Consider the following 12,990-nt stretch of genomic DNA (forward strand, 5'->3'; position numbering starts at 1 on the left):
GCTTTCAGAACCTGTGGTGGGGGGCTTTAGGAAAGGGCCTTACTTCTGACAGGCTCAGCTGAGTGGCGCTGGAACCAGAGTAGACTGGTGGAAGGGGTGGTAGGATGTAGTGCGTGTAGTCCTAGCCCTTGTCCTCAGTCAAGGTCACTTTCTCTCAGTGCCACTGCCATCTCCCAAGAGTTTCAGATCTCACTTGCAGGACCTCTGCACCACTGCAGAAAAGCTCCACCTAATTATTTATAACCTCAGACACCTGTTCTCTGACCTGCCCTTTGGCTGTTCTCTAAGCCCCTCCCACTGTTCTCTGGTCTGCAGAAACTTCCCTGCAGTCAGCTGTTTCTTTACTTTTCTCTATTAAGGAACTTCTTTCAGTTTTCACCTCCTTCCCAACAGCTGAAAGTCTGGCCCATCACTCCTATGAAATGGTTCCCTAAATACTGACATCCCTGCTACAGTTACTTCTGTCACACCTGCCTGGAAACCCTGGGAGAATCCAACCTTCTGTCTTCCTTAAACTTGTTTCTGGGCCATAAGTCCAGCTGGACAAAATCTCTCAGCCATGTCCATTATTGCTGCATGCAACGCTAATCCCTCCACGCCACGTCCTACATGCAGTACCAGTCCCAACCAGCTCATTAATGCCGTCCAGCAGCCCTAAGTTGGCCAAGCCAGTTCTCTCTCCGGTTTTACCAACACTGAATTTTGAATCTTTTGTGAGCCTCTCAGACATTCCACTCTTCAACCCTCTCTGCTCTTCCAGGTGCACCCTTCACCCAAGAAAGAGAAACCATCAAAGGAATGTCTGTAAGCTCCTGACGGCTCCTCCTTCCTCCAGACATGGCCTTTTGTCTGTGTCTTTTTACAGCCAAATCTCTAGAGCAAGTGGTCCATTTGAATGCTCCACTGCTTCCCTTTCCGCAGCTTTTAAATCCTCTCAAACTGACTTCTGCCTCATGGCTGCCCCTACCTTCATCGAGGACCTCAAAGATCTAGTCTTTCTGTTACTTGGTCTTTCAATATATCACTGCTGTCTTAGCTTTCCTTTTCAGTTGCTATCTTTCATTTAATTCTCAGACCCCGCACACCTCTGGTTTTGGTCTCTTTCCCCCCTCAGTCTCTTTTGCAGCCTCTTTTCCTCTACCATGAAGGAAACCAGCACATTCTCTAGCTGTCTCACCTGCTGTGTGGTTCAAATCAGCATCCACAAGTGATGTTGCCCAGAGCTGTATCTTCAGCCCCACCTTCACTTCTGAGTTTCAGCCACAAGTAGCCAGCCATGACTTCAACATCTCAGTGAGACATCACATCCAAGGGTACATTTCCATTGCAGCATAAGTGTCACTCTCCATTCTAGTCCCTCTTCTACCTCCATGGGTAGCATGGCTGCTCTTTCAGTTGCCCAAGACAGAACCCCAGAAAGATCCCTGACTCCCGTTTCTCCTCCCCCATCAATCAGCGAGGTCCAACAAGTCTCCTCTTGTGTGATTTAAATGCACACCTTAGTCGCTGTGCTCACTCTGAACAGCAGACTAGTAGCAGCCTTCTCACTGCTCTTTGTGTTTCTCATTACAATGCCCCACCTACCTTTCTCCATCCTACAGCCAGGAAAACTCTGAGAGACACTGCTGTCTTCACTCTTCCACCTAAAACCATTCATGGCCCACCTAGGCGAGGGCCCAGGCGCTGGAGCCCTGCACAAACTCTGCTTCTTCCTGTTGCAACATCTCTTTCCTGTGTGCAGGACCAGCTTCCCACCTGCACCTGCACCCCCAACATCATCTTATGTTGTCATCACCCCTTGCTCATCTAAACAGCAATGGGGCTGTGGAAGGCTGGATGGGAACTTGCCCTGCTCCTGTGGTTCCTCTCTGTCCACTCCATTTTCTGTAGGAACAAGTTGTCTGGGGAAGGAACCTGATGTGGGGCTAACAGTGCAGGTTTGGAACAAGAAAGTCCTTAGTGCTTCCCCAGCTCAGGCATGTTTCCCGACTTCTCTCACTGGTTTCACTATAGGCATGGTAGAGGAGCAGAAAAATTGACAAGCCTGCTCTGGATGCCAGCACTCAGGATAGGGCAGCACTAGGACTTGCCCCTTTGAGGAGTACAGACTTCCAAGATCTGCCTTCTGAATGAGGTGGTCTCTGCACACTCAGTGCTTTAGGGAAAACCAGCCCCGTTAACACATCCACCAGGTCGGACTACCAAACCACAACCACTTCTTCAGCGTTTCCGTGGTCCCTAGGAGCAGCTGTGGCCTAGGAGGGTGAGCACTATTTCCTCCTTGTGTCTTGCAGCAATACACCTTTGCAGAACCGAGACCGCGAGGCTACCTTGAAGGGGCAAATGAACACACCAAGAAATTGGGAAGTTAAAAACAAGGACTGGTCTTCAAGGCTGTGACACCGAGGGGGCACAGCTGAGACAGCAGGATGTCAGCACTACCGTCAAAGACTATGTAGGTGGCAGATACCAGGAAGCAAGAAAACCAAAATCATTTAAATCAAACCCACAGAGGTAGGGGTGGGCTTTCACATGGTAAGAGACACGTGTATTATTGCCACAATAAACCATGCCTTTATTTTATTAGTGTAGTAATAAATCACACCCAGTGGTAAAGATTGAAGATGGTGATGAGACATGTCATATGGTGTGGTATAACAAACAGTGCTGGCACAAATAAACTCCACCTCTATGCATGGTGGCATCAAGAGACTGGGTCCCTCCTTACCCCATAGATGCCATAAAAGCAGTACTGTACTCCTTTGTCTTTTGTCTAAGTCAGCCTGGGGTTCCTATCCACCCATCACTTTCCCCCTTGTAAAAGTGAGTAAAAGCCTGCTCTAGGTTAAGGTTCTTCTGACAGCACAAAAACCAGCCAGAGGCACGTTTGTAAACCCAGTACTATGGGAGGGTGAACAAGGAGGGTCGAAAATTGCAGCTCAACTGGAGCAATTTAGCAAGAATCTGTTTTAAAGAAAACAAACAAAGCCGGGGGGGGGGGGTGTAGTTCAATGCGGAGGCCCTGGACTCAATCCTCAGCGCTACCAAAGGAACTCAGAGGAGTCAGTAGCAGGACCTTCGCCACCAGTCAGGGCAGTGGGCAGGGCTTCCAATCCGACTTGACCCTTAGCAGCCACGGGACAACGGGCAGGTCTGCTCAGCCGCAAACATTACAAGCATCTTTATCGTCCAGAGGAAGCCCACAGCCGACACCTGTGTGGTCTAGACCTGCAGAGCTCAGGAGTCATTAAGGCCAAAAGGTCAATGAGGTTGGAGCCATAGCTGTGATATCCAACCATCAGTCCACAGCACAGCACGTCCGGCGCGCAGTTCCACAGACCACGCCCGGCCCATGCGCAGCCTAAAATTCAACAGAATTAGTTTTACATATTGCGCAAGCGTACACCGCCCCGGTGCCCTCGGGGAGGGGCTCCAGGAATCATCTCTTCGCGCGCCCAATCACGAGTAACTTCCTTGTTGCCGTCCTTAGGCGGGAGGACCAATCAGCTTCGAGAGCGTACCGGCGCACATCGTGCTGCGTCATTCGTAGACGCGGTGGCGAGGCTCCGCTAGTGGGCTTCAGGGCAGCTCCTCGAGATGTCTGTGGCTTTCGTACCTTACTGGATGAGAGGCAAGGCAGTGGTTGATCAAGAGACGATCCAGCGAGTGAGTCGTCATGGGCAGACGGAGGCCGAGGGCCCTGGGGGGCGCGGGGAGTTAGCGGAGCGACTGTTTCCAGTGGAGATTTCGGGCCTGGGAAGTGTGCGGCCCTGCGGGTGTGGAGCGGACGAGGGCGGAGGCTGCAGAAAAGCGGCTATCCTCGCGTCGCTCGCGCTGAGCCTTTCTCTGGTCCTGCAGCTCCTGGAAGAGAATGACCAGCTGATCCGCTGTATTGTGGAGTATCAGAACAAGGGCTGCGCTAACGAGTGCGTTCAGTAAGTGCCCCTTCCAGCCCAGGTCCTCTATTGGAGCCAGCAGGAGGATGCAGCAGCTGTCCCGAACTAGGGGTGTTAGTGACGGATCGCAGATGAGTCTCGCTTTACAGGCAAGGAAAGGGAAGTCCAAACCACACAGCCAGTTCTTTGGAACCTGGATTTAGATGTGGCTTCCTCTTTAGAAATGGATTATTCTCACTGCAACGCCACCTGCATGTACAGCTTTGCTAGCGGATGACAGCAGGGATGGAGAGGGGCGCACACAGAAGCTAAATTCCGGAAAATGGAACGGTGGCCCCTCTGAATCTCAGCTTCATCCCCTGTTAAGAGAGACCATCTGGCGGCCAAGCTCGCAGGCTTTTCTAACTCATATTTAATCTGTGAGCGACACACAAATATCAACAAAGGATTTCCAAGCTAACCCGAAGGTAAATTCTGCATAACTTATTGCGCTTTTCTAGCCAGGTATCAAAATGAGAGGAAATAGAATTTGAATATTTTTTCCAAATGTGGGCCATGAATTATGCCCCATTTCTTACACAGAATAACTATTTTATTCCTTCTGAAGAAATGTTTAAGAACGTCATGCTTTACCTTTCCCCTAAAGTCACCCATAGTGGTACAGTAAGTCTTGATGTATGACTCAGTAATTTTAACTTTTATAGTTACAATCAATATTTTTCTTGGTTGCAGAACATTTGGCTTTGTGCTGTGATTTTTAATGCAGGGTAGGAAAGTTACTGGAGTCCTTCCACAGTGCTTTTCTGCATTACACAGGCTATGCTTCTGAGCCCTAGTCTGACGGGCCTTGTGAATGGAGAGCTCTACTCCTTGACTGAACATCAAGTTAGTAAGCTCACATTGGTAATGGAAATGTCTCATTCCTTTTTGAAGTTTGTTCAAGAGTACTAAAGTGTACTGGCCAGTGTCAGTACTAAGAAATATACTAGCTCTACTTTCATAGAGCTGATATTCTAGACTCCAGGATCTAAAAGAAGGAAATCTGTAACTAGGTACATAGTAGTAACTATTTTAGGTGACAATAGAACAGGGAAGTAGAGCACTAGTACTTAGGAAAAGTGCTGGCATGCATGAGGCCTTTGGTTTAATCCCTAACACTGTACAATATATAAAGTAGGGCAAGTGGGGACGAGAGTGCTATTTTATACAGTCCTCTAATAAGGTGACATTAAAGTAGAGATGAGAGAGTGAGCTATGCAACTGGAAGTCTTCATCGTATAGAGCTTTGTAGGATACAAGAAAAACTCAGCTTACCTCTGAATGAGATGGGTGCCTTTGAAGGATTTTAAACAGTCATGCCGTGATCTTGACTTAAATGATCACTGAGACTACTGTTTGAGAATAAAACAGCTGCAAATGTAGATCTAGGAGACCACTACCATGGTTCAGGCAACAGGTAAGAATGGCTTGGTCTAGAGAAGTAGCTCAGAAACCAGTGAGAATAGCTGAGATTCTGGATGTATTTTTCTTATGTTCAACAAGAAGGTCAGTAACACTGAATCAAGACAGTAGGTGAGCCATTCCACTGGATTCAGTAAATTTTCCAGGATTTGTTCACAGTCAGTAAAAGCAAGCTTTTACTAATTTTTGCTGTTTTTACCCATAGGTATCAGCAAGTGTTACACAGAAATCTCATTTACTTAGCTACCATTGCAGATGCCAGCCCAGCCAGTACGTCAGAAGCAGCGGAGTAATTTTCTAGTTGAGTGTTGTAAGGAGTGAGGGAATATAATCCAGCTCCTATGAAATGGAGACAGACCATTTCAATTGCCTAGAATGTGAATGAAACTTCTGTGCTGCTTTTTCAAATGTGAAAATGTGAACAAGCCTACTAATTTAACTGTATTCTCAATGTAAATATGTATTTTAATAATAAATCAGATCCCCTCTTTGAATTGACTCCAGGCATCTTTCCTTGAGTGTAATGTGTTTTTGGGCATCTTTAAGGTTACATCTTAGTTTCAACCTAAGGAGGAAAGTGAGTAGGTCCTGGGCAACAAGGAAGAATTGGAGGGGCTTGGGATGTAGGTCAGCAATAGAGCACTTGGCTAGTGTGCTTGAGGTTCTGGGTTCAACTCCAAGTACCCCCAAAAAGGTACATTATGTACATGTCCCCACTCTCCATGATGAGTGTACTAATAACAATTTAAAAATGAACTTCAGAAAAAGAAGTTGTTGAGGCTCCAAATAAATATCTGTCTGCTTCTCACCAGCAAGTGTGTTCCCCCAGCTGTCTTCTCGGGTTCTTTTAAAATACACTTTGAGGACTGGCAGCCTGTACCTGGGTAGGGGTTGCAGTGGTACTGCTTGCTGACCTGGCCTTGCACTGTGTCTGGACAGCAGCTGTACATGTTCTTGGCTGCAGGCTGCCCTATTCCTGGGAGCCGTGCTTGTGCTGTGGTGCACCTCTGCTCCCCTGAACTTTGCTACATCTACAGGAGTTGAGCATGGCAACCACTGGGTCCCAGTCAGCATTTCTTAGAGCTCCTTGGCATCATCTATGTCACCTTACATTTGTTTCTGAGTTGGAAATCTTCCCATTTGAGAGAATCTCAGGAAATGCAAGAAAAATTCTTACTGCTTTTAAATTAAACTGGAAAAATGTGAGAATCTAGGGCTGGTTGAAGAAAGCAGTTATAGAATGGTGAAGAAGTATAGGAATAAAGGAGAATTGGAGCCATGAAGTTTTTTAGAATGTTACAAAATGGTTAAAAAATTTCTACATGAGAAAGCACATAAGAATTTGGTGACTGTTGGAAGTAACATAAAAACCAAAAAAGATGGCACCTGGTTTTTGAATGTGTTGATTGTATACCATGACGAAGTGAGAGTCATCCCAGGAAGGCAGGAATGGTTCAATATATACAGATAATAAACATAATACACCATATCAATAGAGCCAAAGACAAGAGTCACATGATCATTTTAATAGCTGCAGAAAAAGCTTTTGATGAAGTCTAGCACTCATGATAACCTTACAGAAAATCGGAACAAATGGTCTTTACCTCAAACTGATAAAAGCCATCTATGATAAACCAACAGCCAGCATCATATTAAATGGTCAAAAACTAAAAGCTTTCACTCTAAAATCAGAAACAGGACAAGGGTGTCCATTATCACCACTCTTATTCAGTATAGTGCTGCAAACAACAATCAGAAGAGAAAAAGGAATAAGGATAGGAAAAGAAGTTAAATTATTGTTTGCAGATGACATGATACTCTGCATAGAAATAAGAGAAGCCACACCCTTCACAATCGCATCCCCCAAAAATGAAATACTTAGGAATCAATCTAACAAAGGAAGTAAAAGATCTAGCCAATGAAAATTACAGTACTGTGAAAAAAGACACAAAAGGATCTCAGAAAATGGAAAGACATTACTTGTTCATGAATAGGAAGAACAAACATTGTGAAGATGGCCATTCTCCCAAAATTGTTATACAGATTAATGCAATTGATCAAAATGCCATTAACATACCTCACAGAAGTCATTCCTAAAATTCATCTGGAGCCAGAAAAGACCTAGAATAGCAAAGGCAATTCTGGGCAACAGATTCGAGGCAAGAGGCATCACAATCCCTGACTTGAGTTTATACTACAAAGCTACTGTGGTAAAATCAGCATGGTACTAGAACGAAAACAGACCTGAAAATCAATGGAATAGATTAGAAGATGGGACCCCAATGTATTCATACTCAGGCACCTTATCTTTGACCAAGGGGCCAAACATGTTCACTGGAAGAAAGATAGCCTCTTTAATAAGTGGTGCTGGAAAAACTGGCTGTCCATATACTGAAAATTAAAACTAGACCTATGCCTATCACCATGCACTAAACTAAAGTCAAAGTGGATCCAAGAGCTAAATATTAAAATAGAAACACTAAAATGTGCTGGCAAGACAAATTAGGTAGAAATCTTGAAAACATAGGAGTAGATGATTCATGAACAAAAATCAAACTGCATGGGAAATCTTTGCCAGAATCAACAACTGGGATCTTATCTTACTAAAAAGTTTTTGCGTGTTAAAAAAATCTCCGACAGAGTGAAGAGAAAACCTGCAAATTGAGAAAAAACCTTAACTGTCCCTCAGACAAGGGATTTCTATATAAAATGGCTGAACAGAAGGAAAAAAAGGGACTTCTATGTAGAACATATAAACAATTTTTAAAAATCAGAGGTGGGGATTTAACTCAGTGGAATAAGCACCAGTCTGGCAAACACAAGGTCGTGAGTTTGATACCCAGTACCTCCCACCAAAAAAAAAAAAAAAAAAAAGAATTTAAAAAAAACCAGACCCCTGCAATTCAAAGACTCAGTCCAAAATGGACTGAAGAACCTCAGCTGAAGAAATACAAATGACAAATACATGAAAAAATGTTCACCATCGTTGGTCATTAGAGAAATGCAAACTAAAACAATACTGAAATTCCATCTCACTCCAGAAAGAATGGCCAGGATCAAGAAAACCAACAACAAATGCTAGAGAGGCTGTGGGAAAAAAGGAACTCCTCTGCACTGTTGGTAGAAGTGTAGACTGGTGCAATCACTGTGGAAATTAGTCTGGAGATCCCTCAGAAATCTGGGATTGGAAGTCCCCTTTGACCCAACTATTTCACTTCCGGGCATATTCCCAGAAGCTTTGAAAATATCGTACCACAGTGATATGTGTGCACCCATGTTTGTAGCAGCACAATTTGTAATAACCAGATCTTGGAAACAACCCAAATGCCCATCAACTGAGGAGTGGGTTAAAAAGATGTGGTACTTTTATACAATGGAGTACTACTCAGCTATAAAGAATGATCACATTGAGGCTTTTATAGGTAAATGGATGCGACTTGAGAGCGTACTCAAGTGAAATAAACTCACATGTGTAAATACCACATTGTCTCCCTAGTGTAAGAAACCAAAAGAGTAAATAAGATACAAAATCTTCAACAAATATTGTGAAAGGGTAAGAAACTGCTCAAAGGGGAAAAATAACTCAAGAAAAAGGAGAAAAAAAGGAAGGGAAAAGAAAAAGGATGTAAATTTGTATATATACCCTTAAGATGATTGTACTGCTAATTTTATTAGTTCATGGGACAAAACAGCTAACATTTATAGAATTAGATCAATTTTGCAAGTTATATCTGGTAATCTGAGTAACTCTTCTGTAGATAACTATGCAAAATAACAACCCTGATTATGTTTCTACCACCTTGTTTTGAAAGCCTATTTTGCTATTGTTTGGGGTTCTTCTTTACTGTTATTTGTTTCGTTTCTTGTTTTTCTTTTGTTTTGTTTTTTCCTCTAATACAGAAAGAATAGATGTGCATACACAGACTTATGTATGCCTGGAACTTGTCCTACAGAGTTTGCAAGAATTGATTTTATTATGTGAGATAGTATGAGCAGCTACTTTGAAGAAAACAAGGCATTATGGTAGCCATTGCTGATTTTCTATCATCTTGTTTTGAAGCCTAATAATGCTTTTGTTCTTTGTTTTGATTGGTTTTACTTTGGTTTGTATTATTTAATTTCAATACATGGGAAGATATGGACAGCTGTTTTGAAAAGAACAAGAGATCTTGTTAACCATTGTTGATTTTCCTATTGTCTAGTTTTGGAGGCCTGTAATGCTTTTGCTCTTTGTTTTTTTTTTTTTTTGTTTTGTTTTTTTTTGTTTGTTTGTTTTTTTGTCTTTTTGAGACAGGGTCTCTATGCAGTTCGGGCAGGCCTTGAGCTCACTTTGTAGCCGAGGCTGGTCTCAAACTAGCAAAGATCCTCCTGCCTCAGCCTCCCGAGTGCTGGGATTACAGGTGTGAGCCACCACACCCGGCTTTGTTCTTTGGTTTTGATTAGTTTTATACTATTCTGTTTGATATACATTCATTATGTGTGAAGATATGGACAACTATTTTGAAGAAAACAAGAGACATGTGGTAGCCAGTGATGATCTCCTGTTGTCTTGTTTTGAAATCCTGTGTTTCTTGCATTGTTTTGTTCTGATCTGCTTTGTTCTGTTTTGTTTTGTCTTGTTTTATTCTCTTTAAAATAAAAAAAAGAATAGCTGTATGGTTTTTGTTACCTGAATGCATGTGCTGTTTGTAGGTTGTGCATTTAGTGTAGCCAAGATTAAAAGTGAGTAAAAGGGGAATGAAATGCTGTAAAGTCATGTTAATTCATGCATTGAACATAATAATAATAAAGCTTTGCTTTTCCATGAAAGGATGTTGTGGAGAGAAGTTTCTGTGTGGTAAATGTTCCATTAAATTTGCTCAGGAACTGTATGGACTAATAACCATAAGGTATTTTTAGTAATCATAAGATGTGTGATAATTATAACATTATTGTTGCCAGCCATTAAATAGGGATTCTTAATTAGTATCTAATAGCATCTGATAATAATTGTGCCATATTCTTCAGTTAAAATGTTTTCCTCTAAGTTACAATCTAAACAATACCAACACATTGCATTTTGTTGATGTTACTTTAGAAGGATTTGACAGTTCCACCTCTTTTTTTCTTTGTCATGTTGAAAAAACTAGGTCACCTGCCTTTGAATTGCTCAGGCCTTGGTGAGTGGAGTGCTTAAATGTGTTCCTGTAAACTGCTAGGTCCTGAGGCTCATAGAAACCAAGGCTGGAACTCAGGTTGGGTTGCTATTTTAGGCAAGAACACAGCACAGGAGGTGGTAAAGGCTTGCTGAGCATCACGTTAGGAAGTGGCCAGCACTCAGATGCAATCCTCCCTGTTTTGTTCTTTAATTCATTAGTGATTGTGTAATGATGATTTTCTAATTTTGACATTCTTTCTGCCTTTGTTAGCTATGTTCTATAAAAAAAAATCTTCCTTTTATAGACTCACCTCTAAGAGGAGCTGAAGAGATTTCTGTTCATTGAATCTAAAATTAGCCTGGCTCCCTGTTCCTTTTGTTGGAGGCTAGGGTTGTAACTGTGGGTGGCTATCATATGTAAATAATGGAGAGAACTCATTTTGAATTCTAGCTTTGTCTTGTAACCTTTGAGACCTCTGTTTCTTCACTTCTAAAAGATAAATCTCAGGTGTGGTGCTGTGTATTTATAATCCCAGCACTCAGAAGGCTGAGGCAGGAGGAGTGCTGCAAGTTTGAGGCCAGCCTGGGCTACAGAGTGAGATGGCCAGCCTGGACTATATAGGAAAATTTTGATTCCCAGTACCAATAAGTAAATAGATAAATAAATAAAATGACAGCAGTGTCTGCCTCCTGGGCTTGAGAGACTGAGATGACGTAGTAGTTATTCCCATGCTCTGGTGGGTTAGGAGAGGGCGCTGGCCCGTCCCAGGTGTGTCTGGGGGCAAGCCTGTTCCTCTGCTCTGCTTTGTCTTCCTGGTGCCTACTCTGTACCAGCTGGCACACGTGGGCCCCTCTTGCTCCTGATTCAGTCAGCAGATGTGGTGGGTCTGCTTTTAGTTTCAAATCAGTCACTAACATGTGCAAATAAGATTTGCTACAGAGGTCTGGCTGGATTCCCAGCAGTGCTGCGCTTCAGACCCACAGGGCAACTGCCAGCTGGTGTGGGATGGCAGCTTGACTCGCACATACAACCTGGCCCCAGAGACTCGGGTGGGGCTGTCAGAGCAGCTCCAGTGGGAGTGGCAGCAGCCAGTGTTGGCACCTGAGCCTCCCTTGACCTTGAATCCAGGCCTTGGATGAGACCTTTGGAGCTGGGTGATCTGGGAGGTGATCTCGGGAAGCAGGGGTAGAGTGGAAGGAAAGTGAGGTGGAAGGAGGAAAACCATTAACAGGGCCGGGAACTAGGTCACTGCTGCAGACATCAGGGGTCCACACCGAATGTCCCGCAGCTGACCATCTTGAGAGGCACCTGGGGGCTGTCCCCAGTGACAAGCAGCCTTAAAGGGGTCCCTAAGCCTCAAAAGAGAAAAGCGAGAAGCCACAGGAAGCCCCTGACTTCCAACACGGGTGAGGCTGCTGCATGATCAGGTGCATGGGGTCTGTGACAGCACCTGAGGCTCCTCCTGCAGGGACCATGGCTCTGAGCAGCCTCAGAGCCTCAGCAGCAAGTACAGCGTCAGTTTTGGGCAGCGGTGGGGCCTGCAGACAAAGTCCAGGCACTGGGGAAAGCAGGTTGTGACAGCTGTGTTCTCCTCCCTGGTCTCTTGGCAGGATGTTCTGTTCACAGGCAGAGAGCAAACTGGCAAATCGGAAGGCGAGGAGCACAGCTGGAGCTGCTGTCATCACAGGTTGCCCCCTGGACAGCCCTTTCCCGAGAGACCTGGAGGGCCTGGTGCAGGCCCAGGCCTCTGTCATCCAGCCACTGGGCCACACTGATGCAAGCCTCTGCCTTTCTCCAGCCCAGCTGATCTCCAATCCCTTGGGCCTGGATTTCCACATTTTCACACCTATTACAGTTAACTCTGATAACAGGCTGCTCCTACTGTTCTTTTGCTTGTTTTTTTCACCTGCCAATACATAGTAGACATACTCAGTAACGCTGAGCGTTTGGGCATTACCACAGGCACAACTTACTTTTTAAATTAAACTACTTGTAGATATTTAAGTTTTTTCTGATCCTTTTTTTTTTTTTTTTTAATTTTTATTTGGCCACTTTTGATATACATAAAGATCACATTCATCATAGGGAAATTGTACCTGTACATAATATATTTTGTTTCTTCTTGTTTTTCCTCATCCCCCCCTTCAACCCTTCTTCTCCTCTTATTTACAAAAGCTTTGTTTTCATTTTTCATCTATTTGTCTCTCTTTTTCTGTCTCTCTCTCTCTCTCTCTGTGTATGTGTGTGTGTGTGTGTGTGTGTGTGTGTGTGTGTGTCTCTTCCTGTCCTCCTTACATTCCTGGGATAAGGATGTGGCAGCTTGGGCAAACAAGACAGATAATGTGAGGTCAGGTATTCTACAAAATATTCCCTTTTCCCACCATGGAGTCACCTCTGGGAACTCCCAATAATGACAGGACTTGCAAGATGATATTTGGTACCACCTGCTGTGCCCCAGAGCCCAACTTGCAGTACTGAAGACTGTCTGAGTCTAT

General features: G+C 44.0%; 1 protein-coding gene across 1 annotated transcript; it reads left to right on the plus strand.

Moving 5' to 3' along the window:
• Window positions 1-3,507: 3,507 nt before the first annotated feature.
• Ss18l2 (SS18 like 2) lies at window positions 3,508-5,851 on the plus strand. The gene is made up of 3 exons (XM_003476865.5): window positions 3,508-3,666; window positions 3,859-3,935; window positions 5,563-5,851. Exons 1-3 carry the CDS (start codon window positions 3,598-3,600, stop codon window positions 5,648-5,650), a joined length of 234 nt encoding a protein of 77 aa, XP_003476913.1. The 5' UTR covers window positions 3,508-3,597; the 3' UTR covers window positions 5,651-5,851.
• Window positions 5,852-12,990: the final 7,139 nt, after the last annotated feature.

Source organism: Cavia porcellus, unplaced genomic scaffold, assembly GCF_034190915.1.
Source record: "Cavia porcellus strain 051 isolate PalLab524CR breed Dunkin Hartley unplaced genomic scaffold, mCavPor4.1 scaffold_14, whole genome shotgun sequence".
NCBI lineage: Eukaryota > Metazoa > Chordata > Mammalia > Rodentia > Caviidae > Cavia > Cavia porcellus.

Bases quoted from the DNA above. Each gene is read 5' to 3' on its own strand.
- Ss18l2 (XM_003476865.5), top strand. From the start codon at position 3,598: ATGTCTGTGGCTTTCGTACCTTACTGGATGAGAGGCAAGGCAGTGGTT. The intron at 3,667-3,858 runs GTGAGTCGTCAT...CTGGTCCTGCAG, and splicing joins ATCAAGAGACGATCCAGCGA to CTCCTGGAAGAGAATGACCA. The intron at 3,936-5,562 runs GTAAGTGCCCCT...TTTTACCCATAG, and splicing joins TGCGCTAACGAGTGCGTTCA to GTATCAGCAAGTGTTACACA.